The 11855-nt window shown below is 34.3% G+C and overlaps 1 protein-coding gene and 1 long non-coding RNA gene across 3 annotated transcripts; both read left to right on the top strand.

Moving 5' to 3' along the window:
- The first annotated feature begins 59 nt into the window (after nt 1–59).
- On the top strand, nt 60–1845 carry LOC113342140. The gene is made up of 3 exons (XR_003356426.1): nt 60–152; nt 1082–1221; nt 1574–1845. It is a non-coding gene; the product is annotated as an uncharacterized LOC113342140 (long non-coding RNA).
- A 5173-nt stretch (nt 1846–7018) lies between these two features.
- Nucleotides 7019–11602, top strand: LOC113342141 (receptor like protein kinase S.2-like). Of its 2 annotated transcripts, none has more exons than XM_026586780.1 (10): nt 7019–7162; nt 7273–7391; nt 7508–7712; nt 7803–8046; nt 8138–8288; nt 8471–9064; nt 9145–9355; nt 9450–9690; nt 9831–9981; nt 10102–11602. In XM_026586780.1, exons 1-10 carry the CDS (start codon nt 7132–7134, stop codon nt 11323–11325), a joined length of 3171 nt encoding a protein of 1056 aa, XP_026442565.1. In that variant the 5' UTR covers nt 7019–7131; the 3' UTR covers nt 11326–11602. The 2 variants fall into 2 exon arrangements, with proteins under 2 accessions (XP_026442565.1, XP_026442566.1); XM_026586781.1 differs by having other exon boundaries at nt 7060–7162; nt 7343–7391.
- Nucleotides 11603–11855: the final 253 nt, after the last annotated feature.

Raw genomic sequence — 11855 nt, 5'->3', positions numbered from 1 at the left:
GTTTTTTTGTTTAACTGTTATGTGATTATGATATAATTGTTGTTTTTTTTTCTTTCCAGATTTAATTGGTTCAGATTTTATGTTTTGTTTGTTTAATTAAAAAGTGGGGGAGGAGAGGGGAAGGATTGTAGAAAAGCTGTCGAAGTGATTAGGTATATAAATTTAAGGTTTCTTTAATCTCTTAATTTTCATTTCTAATTTATTAGGTATATATCGATCTATTTCTTTTTTAATCTACTCTTAGATGCAGTCTGTGTGGGATTATTGGTTGGGCTTGATGATACAACAACATTTTAATAGTTTGGGTATAGATGTATGTGGTTACTGGAAATTAAGGGGAAGGTGGAAATGATTTGTAAGATAAACTTAGTTGGAGGATTATTGTCGAAATCCTATATCTAGATAGCTAAAAAGAGAGTTACTAGTTGAAATGCTTTGGCTGCCATGAGAAACAGATTACATATGCGGAAAAATATTGGTGGTAAAAATTTCATGCACTGGAAAATAATATACTATGGTCTGAATTTATCATTTTTTATTTTATTACTTGAAATGCAATATTATGATTATCTCAATAATTTCTCTTCCATGCATGAATGCCGACGAGCCTTCTTGTGTAATCAGTGTGCGGTTAAATACAGGTTCTATAGCAAAAATATCTTATCGCCTCTTGAATTTTTACTTACATTAGCATTTCTTCTATGGTTGTCACCAAATTCACTGTAGTTCTGTTCAATTGCTAAAGAAGTCCAACTTGAGAAGGTTCTGTCTTACATAACAATGTTTCTTACTTATTTATGTTATCTTGTATGTACATTAATATACACTGGTAATACAATTATGGAAGCTATGCTTTCACTCATTTAATTTTGTATACATTGGTCCCTTTATTTAATATCATCTTATTGGTTTGGAACCACTAGTTGACTGGATGTGACGAACCACTCGGGTGCTAGGATTACCTCCCAAAAAAATGCTTTACATATTTAGATTCATATATATGTATTTATGCATTTTAGGAACCTTCAATGATTGAAACTTAGTATTACTATTTTCTTACAATGGTCTTATTGGTTTTCAGATTGAGACAACGCCGCCAAATTCAATCGCCAGAAGCGCAACATTGGAAAATCCATTTACAAGTCTTTTCTGTTTCATTTTCTTTCTAGCATTATTAACGAGAAATCTGCACTGTCATGGTCCCCGAGTATTGTATTGGAGGTAATGAACTTTAACTATCTTAAATTTTTCAAAAATTAAGTCTTGTTGTGATTCTTAATTCTCTCCTTGGCGATGCTTTGAAAAGCTAATGAATTCCCTTAAATGAAGTGGATGAATATACCGTATGTAATCTTGATACTCTTCTTTTTATGTCAATTTTTTTCATATGGAGAATCACTCAACTTCGTTTGTCCTCTGTTCGATGTATGCTTTGAAAAAACCCTTTGTTGTCGTTACCTTGGTTTCTTAAGCATGTTTGATATACCCATTAGATTGTCTCCCACGGTGTACCTTACCATTTAATGTAAATTAGATTCTGACCAAGTGATTTCACTGTAATGTCTTACAACAGTGGCTTTGAATTTCTAAAGCGCAGTAGATTTTCCTCAGGAAATTTTCTGAACTATGTTTGGAATATGGAACAATTGGAGATATTGATCTCGGTGAGATTGAATTTCCCAAGCAATATGTGACTCGTGCACTTGGATATTAAATCACACTCGTTCTTTTCCCTTTCTTTGTTTTGAACATGAAGTTGTTGAATTTAGAGATCTTTGGATTGTTAATTTGTTAACTGAATTCAAAGTTCATTTTTAATAAAATGGGTTGCATTTGCATACAATATTCATATGTTGGCTCGTTTTTGGTATTCATCTAAAAACAATAATGAGAAAGAAAAAGAAAGAAAAAACTTAGGGAAAAAAAAAATTCTTAGACTGAATCAGATTTGTCTGAATCTACGATTATAGTACTTCGACATTCATCATCAATCGTTAATTTTTCACAGAAGAAATTTATTATTTATTTTGACAAAAATAAACCGTCTTATAATAAATAGTACACCAGAAATGTGACAGATTTAGGACGGAGAGTATTAGTATTATAACTCTATTTTCGACAGTTTCCGCTTGTCCTAAATTCTGCATTTTGGACAAGTGTAACACAATCGGTAGATAAATAATATCACGAGACTACCGATTAAAATCGTTAGATAAAGACGTCAGGAAACTACCAATTGCGAAGATAGAGAAATTCAAAATCCCGTTGGTATTTGAAAACTTTGAATTTGAGGCTACTACCATAACCACTAGATAAAGAACATCAAGAGACTACCGATTGTATAATCGGTAGATAATAAACATCACGAAACTCCATAGTTTTTTGAAAAATTTGAGCAAATAGAGAAACTCAAAATTCGTTTGGTTTTTGAAAATTTTGAATTTGGGGCTACTACCACAATTGATAGATAATGAACATCACCAGACTACCAATTGTACAATCTGTAGACAATAAATGTCACGTAACTACCGACTCAGCAAATAGAGAAAATCAAAATTCCATTGGTTTTTGAAAAATTTGGATTTGGGGCTACTACCACAATCAGTAGATAAAGAACATCAAGAGATTACCGATTGTACAATCGGAGGATAATAAACATCACAAAACTACCAATTGTGCAAATAGAGAAATTCAAAATTCCATTGGTTTTTGAAAATTTTGAATTTGGGGCTACTAACACAATCGGTAGATAAAGAACATCACAAGACTACCGATTGTATAATTGGTAGATAATAAACATTACGAGACTACCGATTGTGCAAATAGAGATATTCAAAATTCCATTGGTTTTTGAAAAATTTGAATTTGGGGCTATTACCACAATCGGTAGAAAATTAATATCACGAGATTACCATTTTATCTATCGATTATAATTTTCGTAACACAAACCAACATACATCAATATAAACTACCGATTGTAGTATTGTCTACCGATTATGGAGGGCATTTTACATTTCTAAAAATTTGAGATAAGGGGTGGCTTTATTTTTGTTTTGGGTAACCCTATTTTATCTTATTAGTCCCCCTAATTCTTTCGGGGTCGCCCCTAAAGACATCAGGGTATTTAAATATTATCAATTTTTACATATTTTTTTAATTAGAAAATTATTGTTTTAGAATTAATTGACCAATTTTGTGAATAAATTACAAAGAGAAGATCGTTTTAAAGTGATCTGAAACTTGTGGCCATATGAATAAAATTTGAACACGGTATTTATTTCTTTTTGCAGACATTTAATCCAAAATATCACTGCTAGATTATGACAAGACATTATCACTCATGGGAGCTTTTTTTGTACATGGACGGTAAACATCTCGGTCCTAATATCCTATACCAGTACTCTTCTACTCAATGTACCCTTGAGGCAGTGGTAAGATCTTAATTTTTTCCTTTCGGTGCTGAACTTACCTGTGATCTTAATTTATCAATTTCAGATTTTTCTACGATTTTCAAAAACCTAAATACTTGATCATTTTTTATAGATCTAATCAAATATTACTTGATTTTTCATTTTTTTATCTTCAATTCAAGACCGATATTGCAGTGTCACTAGATTTTCAGGTTTCATTTTGTTTTTTTCGTATCTGGGAGAAAACTGTGTTCAAATACTTTTCTTCCTGCAGGTGTTTGTACTAAATGTAAGATTAACTGTAATTAGTTCATATTTTTGTGTAAATTTGATTGTCAATTTTTAGTTGTGTCAGATTGTCTTGTGAACTGAATTTAGGTTGAGTTATGAATTGAATCTAGGTTTTAATGAAATGTTGATTTTCCTTGAAGAATTCAAGTTGTGTTCTAGGTTTGAATCTTAATATATACTGAAACATCTATTCTGGTGTAGTGAAATAAAATGCTACTTGGAAATTAAGTTTAGCTTAGTCAGGTTTTAGGTTTTACTGTCAAAATCTTTTATGAGTTAAAATGGTGATGATATTGTAGGTGGAATCCAGCGTACGAAGTAGCCTGGTGCATCAGCCTATTTCCTATGAGAAGTAGCCTGTTTATTTGTACGAATACTTTATCCCATTTATGTTTTATAGGTGTGTACAAACTAGTACACATGTGAAAATAATGACTCCACAAGCTTATGCTTGCATAAATAACTAGGGTGTACAAACTAGTACACATGTGAAATTTATGACTCCATAAGCTTATTTATGCAAGACTAGAGTGTACAAACTAGTACACATGCGAAAATGATGACTCCTTAATCTTATGCTTGCATAAATAACTAGGGTATACAAACTAGTACACTTGTGAAAAATAATGACTTCATGAGATTGTGCTTGCATAAATAACTAGGGCGTACTAACTAGTATACTTGTGAAAGTAATGACTTCGTAAGATTATACTTACGTGTTATTTTTTGCATCGAGTCCATGTCTTATGTAGCATATAGAGTAACTATGTGTTGCACACCTGTTGATTCTTGATGTGTACATAATTGTACAAATACTGATTTTTAATGTACACATAGTCGTAAATCTGTAGATCCTTATATGGACACAATATCTTATTATTGGTTTTAGACTTCTGTTTATTCATTGGAGAATGCATGGTTATGAGAATGAAAGAAGGGCTACTAAAGAACTGCTATAGTCACCACTTTGAAAAATAAAAGAAGCGTATGTGGTAAATATGAGTAGTAGAATTTAATGTTTTGTATTAAAAGTATGTATTTGACTTTAAGGTCCAAATCATGTTGTTGTAACAGCTTGTGCTACTGGTGCATATTCAATTGATGATGCTGCGAGGATGATTCAGTTTGTCGGGCTAAATATTATGACTTTAGGGTCCAAATCAGATTGATACGCATGTTTTACAGGGGTGTATATATTGGTGCACCTGTGTAAATCTTATGAAAAAGTACAATTCCCTTGTTTTACAATGGTGTACATATTAGTGCACCCGTGGGAAGTAACTCTCATGAAAAAATAGGTTTGTGTGCGGTTGTGAAGGATTAGCTTTATGCATGTTTTGAAGCAGTGTACGTATTGGTGCACCTCTATAATTCCCATGTAAAAGTAGGTTCGTGTGTGGTTATGAATGATCGTTTTTCTGCATGTTTTGCAGGGGTGTACACATTGGTGCACCTGTGTAATTCCCATGAAAAAGTGTGCCAGAGTGTGAATATGAATGATCGATTTTATGCATGTTTTACAGGGCTGTACACATTGGTGCACCAGTGTATTTTCAATGAAAAGTAGGTTTGTTTGTGGCTATGAATGAACGACTTTAGGAATGTTTCACAGGGATGAATATATTGATGCACCAATATACTTATCATGAAAAAGTAGGTCTGGGTGTGAGCGTGATTGATTGATCTGTTGTGCATGTTAGTAATCTCGTTTTTGGTAAAGTGCAACGAATCACTGTACTGGGATGTTTCGAAGCCATATTAAGTTTGTGTAGTAATGCCCACATGGATTGTGTCTCTGACCATAAACTGAGTAAATTTTTATTTTGATCGTTTTCTTGTTTTGTTTTCTTATGTGGATGTTGGTGAAAGGATAATCACTTTTTTTTCAAGCTGCCATTTCTTATGTTCATTGGTTTGTCCTTGATGCAGGTTATCTGCTAAACTTACCTCTGCAAATCTGGATGTTATCCAACTGGAGCTTGGCGTGGTTGGTATCATTATTAGTCTGTGAAGATTAGGGTGGCAGTTTGGCTATCATAGACTCTGGATTTTTTGGATCTTTGCAGCGGTGTACATAATTATACATACGAATGTATATTAAAAAATTTAAAAATGAAAATTATATAGTCATATGGGTACTCTTTTTGTAGCTCTCGGAAAGAGCTTTCCGAATATATAAAGTTTGCGAATTTTGGACAACGGTTCAAAAGATAAATTGATTTTAGTTTATTTTTTATTATTTAAAATTGGTGACATCATCATGAGTCAGTTTGGATTAAATTACAAATATTTGAACTAAATTGTAAACATGAAGGTTATTTGTGTACTTTCCATAAAAAAGGAATAATTTGTACCTAGTTGAATGGGATAGAACTAAATAGCATATTTGAATGGGATTTTGGACTAAACCGTATTTTCCCCCTACCATAATCGGTAGTAAAGTGTGTTACTTTAACCTTCGTATATATATTCAATTTTCGAAATTTTCTACTTTCACAATCGGTAGTTAATAGTGTTCATTATCTACTGATTGTGCTTAATTTTTAGTACAGAAACTTGAATTTTTTGAATTAAGAATAATCGGTAGATAACAATCAATTTACTTATCGATTATGGTTGATGTTCTTCGATTTACAGTAGCAGAAACATAATCTGTAGATTAACAATCTATTTATCTACCGGTTATAGTTGATGTTCTTCATTTCTTAGGAACGTCAACCGTAATCGGTAGGTAAATAAATTTTTAATCTACGGATTATGTTTCTGCTACTGTAAATCCTAATTTTGGATCACAACTACTATCATCTATCCGTTTTATTTATTTAACTCGTTTTCTTTTTCTTTTTGATGTTCTAATTTTGAGACACCCGTTAACTCCTTTCAATGTATGAGAATAAAATAGGGATCCCTAATTCCTTTCCAGGTTCCCCTAAAAATGCTATACCAATGATGAATTTCAAGGTTGTTTGTGATTTTAACGGCCGATTTTACCTTCCAATGGACTGGCTTCATTTTAGCTGGTCTGTACCCTGATTGGCTCTAATCGAGAATTGGAATCAGAAAACTGAAATTGATCCGATTCTTATTGATCAAAGACCGAATTCAAGCATCAAGCAAAACTGGTTAGGTCTGATGTGAGTATGCTGCGGCCTGCGTGTTTGTTTTGCTGGGGTGATAATAAATATCTAAGCAAAACTGGTTTAGTTCCCCCAAAGTCAATGTTGTCCACTTGTTTGTGAAAATAAATATCTAAGTCAAGTAGACAACAAGAATAAGATAATGGGGCTGCGGTTTCAAAGAAAGACTATTACCAAAATGAACAAGTCAATGACTTGTTTTGGTACACACCTAGAAACTTATATCATCTTCATCTTTATCTTCTAATTGTGATTTTTTTTTTCATAGCTATTCTGGATGCAGAAAAGAAAAAATGGTTAATATTATTGGAGCCGACCGATTTGGTACGATTTAGTTTTTATAATAAATATTCTAATTATTAGTTATCATGCTATTGGAAGTGGTTGGTAGATTTTTGTTTTTGCTGACTAATTTTGCATCAAACACGATTTAGAATCTGATAAGGAATTCGAAAGTGGATACTTCACTTTGAAGCTGCTAAATGCTGCTACTCAAAATTTCAGTCACGAAAAAACTTGGATCGGCACGGGAGGCTGGGGAAGCGTTTACAAGGTTAGCGTTGTTCCCGTTTCACATACGCTCAGTATCTGTATACTTTTTGTCTCTTTAGTTGATTTTTAGTACAATTCACAAGGTTTAGACTTGTGATGATGTCTTTGTATATGCAGGGTATTCTTCCTAATGGATTGAACATCGCTGTTATACGAATATATATAAGTCGCGAAGATACAATATTTGAGATTCAAAATGCAGTGATGTCTACCTTAAGACACCCAAATGTTGCTAGACTGTTTGGACACTGCACGCTGAAAAAGGAAGTCCTACTAGTGTACGAGTACATGGAAAATGGTTCTCTTGATAGAGCTTTGTTTGGTAATTATTGAGATAATATATAACTGTTCTAGAAAAGATTAGCTAAAATTATACTACTAGTGCCTAATTATGTATAGGTTTGTGATGCAGGCAATGAGAATTTGAAGAAAAAGCTCAATTGGCACATCAGAGTTCAAATTTGTCTGGGAATCGCAAGTGGCCTTGCTTTCTTGCATCACAAAGACCAATCAAAATCCGTAATTATTCATAGAGATATTACACCTGCAAATATTTTTCTTGACAAATTTCTTAATCCCAAGATATCTGGTTTTGAATTTGCTATGGTATTTGGAGAAGAAGACACGCACTGCTCGACCAGAGTGATCGGAACATTGTAAATACGAGAAGATTATCCTTATCTAATTTTCATTTCAGACTAGAATCCGATATAAACTCACTTGTGATTTGATTTGCTTTCTTTGCAGTGGTTATCTGGACCCTCAGTATTATATTAAAGGTACGGTAAGTGAGAAATCAGATGTATACAGCTTTGGAGTAGTCATACTTGTACTAATGAGCGGACAAAAGCCTTTCGATTTTCCTACTGCACATCATAAAAGAAACCTTCTGGGAACTGTAAGTTACAACAAGTGTTGTTCTAACTCAACAAAAGTGAACTGGTCAAGTTTTTCTTATTCGGGAATTCAGAATTTCAGTTATTAGGTCCTTAATTTGTGTTTCTAAATGGTTTGTTTTTTAAGCAGTTATTATTTTCTCTTGCTGCATCTTCAACTTAGGAGCTTTGGTTTGGCATACAGGCACATGACTTACATCGGAATGGGGATCTTTTATCACTGATTGATGAAGAGTTGAAGGACAGCATACCAATGAAAGAGGCAACAATGTTGTTGCATTTGGCAATCTTATGCACTAATCATTCTTGGGCTTTGAGGCCTACAATGTCTGAAGTAGTAAACATTATTGAAGGAAAGACTATAATGAAGACACCACCAGTCGATCCACAATATTTTGAAGAAAACAATTCTGAGGTCATGTCTGATGCCGAAAGAAGCAGCATTTCCGCAGTGACAGACCTGGCTGACCAAAGGTTTGTTTCTGACCATGACGATGTATACGATGAAAATGGTGGGAAGGCAACTGAGTCTTCTCAGGCAAAGGTAAAGGAAGGATTTGCTGATTCTGAATTTAGTAACGATTTTGTTTCTGATCTAAAGGCCTTTTTAAGTGAGGAAGGCGAAGTGAATACTAACCCTGAGTGTGTTGAACCTTCTGAAGACGCACATAAGCAGTTTAAAACTGAAAATTTCAATTTAAGATATCTTGAGGTAGCTACTAAAAATTTCAGTCCTGCAAACAAGATTGGTCAAGGATCTTCTGGTTCAGTTTACAAGGTTTGCAATATAACTTTTATCTGTTTTGCCAATTCTCATGTGCGCCTCCTTTTATTCATACTGAATGGTGTGTTGTACAGGGTGTGCTTCCCAATGGAATGATGATTGCAGTGAAACAACTTCATAATATACCAGACCAAGGAAAGCTAAATATTGCAAATGAAGTAAATGTTGTTTCTACCCTGAGACACCCAAATGTTGTTAGATTATTTGGTCACTGTTCAGAGAACAACCAGCAATCATTAGTATACCAGTACATGGAAAATGGATGTCTGAATAAAGCTTTATTTGGTAACTATTACTCAAATATTATAGTTTGAACTTTATCATCTCCTGAAAGTTACAATCATCAATTTATAGAAGACGGGTGGTATTCACTTTTCAGGTCCAATAAATTTGAAGAATAAACTTACCTGGCCAGCAAGAGTTAGAATTTGCATAGGAATAGCAAATGGTCTTGCATTCCTACACGATGATGACCCAAAAATGAAGATTGTCCACCGAGATATCAAACTTTCAAATATCTTGCTTGATAAAGATCTTAATCCAAAGATATCCGATTTTGGACTGGTTACTCATTACCATAGAGAAATCACGCATATCAACAGCAAACTTGCAGGAACAGTGTAAGGAAAACAAAACATATATAACTTCGTTTCCTAAGATTTCTTGGATTGTAATTAGGATCTTAATGGAGCGCAATGCTAGAAAATTTGCTTATCGATGGCTAATTCCATGTTCTAATCTGCTTTTAATTTATTGGCAGTGGATACATGGCCCCTGAGTATGTTATACGAGGAACCGTCACTGAAAAAATAGATGTGTACAGCTTCGGAGTAGTAGCCCTTGAGCTTATGACTGGAAAGAACAGAGTTCAGTGGACAACAAAGCAAGAAAATGTATCCCTTCTAGATTTGGTAAGTAGATATTCTTTGCTGTTGGTAATAATGTAATGGATTGCTTGTTATATCTCCACTGAGGTAGAATACCATATTTGCAATTGCATTTACCCTGACATCTTTGGCTTGGGCATACAGGCCTATAATTCACTACAAAAAGGACATCTTCTAGAGCTGATTGATCAAGACTTGGAGATGGACATACCAGCGAAAGATGCGGAAATGTTTTTGAATTTGGCACTGTTATGTACACATCATGACCCTAAATTAAGGCCCTCCATGTCAGAAGTAGTGAGCATTCTAGAAGGAAGGACTACGATAAATAGTACTCCACACAATTTAAACTACACAAGAAGATTCAACCATACAACAGAGTCCATTGCTGACATATCAATCTGCAACTTAAGCAGTACTTCGATCCACAACGAGAATAGTAATTCCACAATTGGTGCATTAGACACTAATGATGGGGTGGCTATTCTGCACTCCTCCCATGTGCTATCAGTGGAGGAGCAATACAGGAATGACTTGGAATTTCACCAGGAATTGGCTTCAGATGGCAGTGTTTTGCTTAATAAAGAAACGCAGATTGATGTGTCACTGAGCCAGGCGATTGTTGCGGCATATGAGCCCTCTAGATTAAACGATGCACCAACTTTTCCAGTTGATGACCAGGCACCCATAAGGGAGCACAAAACTAAGCTTGAATTTGTTGAACCCTCTTTTGAGGAAGGAAAGCTTTATATTGAGTGTTCAGATGAAGAGTTCCAAGCTGGATGTGACGAATGGAAGAATTCTCTAGTAGGCTTTTTTATGGGCGAAGAAGACTACTCCGACACAGACATAAAGATGGCTGAAGAACTATGGGAGGTGAAAGGAAAATTTTCCACGTTCTCTATTGGTAACGGATTTTATTTATTTAAATTTGGTTGTGCTGAAGATAAGATCAGAGTCCTAGAATCAGCTGATCTCTGGCAAATCCAGCAGAGACAACTTATTCTGAGAGAATGGGACTATAAGTTGAATTTTGACAGAACTGAAATGACATCTCTTCCCATCTGGGTGAAGATTTATAACTTACCGCTCTTCCTGTGGAATACTTGTTTTCTCAGCAAGATTGGGAGTGGGCTAGGAATTCCCTTGTATGCTGATCGTAAAACAAACAATCTAGAGAGATTAGCTTATGCCATGCTTTGCATAGAGGTTAAGCCTCATACATCACTGCCGGAGAATTTGATTATCGTAGTGAGAGGAATGGAATATCAGTTGGATATAGAGTATGACTTGAGAACCTTAAAGTTTGCCAATTGCAGCACTTTTCGGAATATAGACTCGGAGAAGAAAGCCATGATGCAAATCTAGGTTCAAATACATAGCCTGTATCTTGTATTTGAAATTGGAAGGTTCTTATACCATGCTTCGTTACTTCTACTAGTAGGGGATGGATAATTCAATAAGTTGTTGTCAAATATTTTCTAAATTCAAACAGTTCCATCATTTCCGCCATCACTACCACCACTATCCCCATCGCCGCCATCACTATCTCCATTTCCACAATCCACATCATACGTATTTTACCATCTCTGCCGCCACCACTCCAATGTTATCCAAATTCCACCACCGCAACAACAAATCATAGGTATTTTATCGAATTCAGCTACAAACGTAATATGAAAATATGGATTAATTTTATTCAATTCGAGACAGTTTGAAAAACCTAGATCGATGTCAACATCATTTTTCTTGAAGGTTTACTGTAAATGGAAGGAAAGAATTGATGAGATTCAAGATCAGTATAATTTGAAGGATTCATCTCCAAAAACGATTGAAATGGTCAATGTCAATTTATGTCTATTGAATGTGATTTTGATATGATTTTTTTTTTTTTTTTT

The sequence above is a fragment of the Papaver somniferum genome, unplaced genomic scaffold, assembly GCF_003573695.1.
Source record: "Papaver somniferum cultivar HN1 unplaced genomic scaffold, ASM357369v1 unplaced-scaffold_342, whole genome shotgun sequence".
In the NCBI taxonomy this organism is placed as follows: Eukaryota; Viridiplantae; Streptophyta; class Magnoliopsida; order Ranunculales; family Papaveraceae; genus Papaver; species Papaver somniferum.
The sequence above is the reverse complement of the archived record's forward strand: the minus strand, read 5'-3'. Positions and strand labels throughout refer to the sequence as shown.

What these genes read in the sequence shown, in the direction of transcription:
- LOC113342141 (XM_026586780.1), top strand. Translation starts at nt 7,132, where the DNA reads ATGGTTAATATTATTGGAGCCGACCGATTTG. An exon ending in GCTGGGGAAGCGTTTACAAG is followed by an intron (nt 7,392 to 7,507) that starts GTTAGCGTTGTT and finishes TTGTATATGCAG; the next exon opens with GGTATTCTTCCTAATGGATT. An exon ending in ATGTATCCCTTCTAGATTTG is followed by an intron (nt 9,982 to 10,101) that starts GTAAGTAGATAT and finishes TTGGGCATACAG; the next exon opens with GCCTATAATTCACTACAAAA.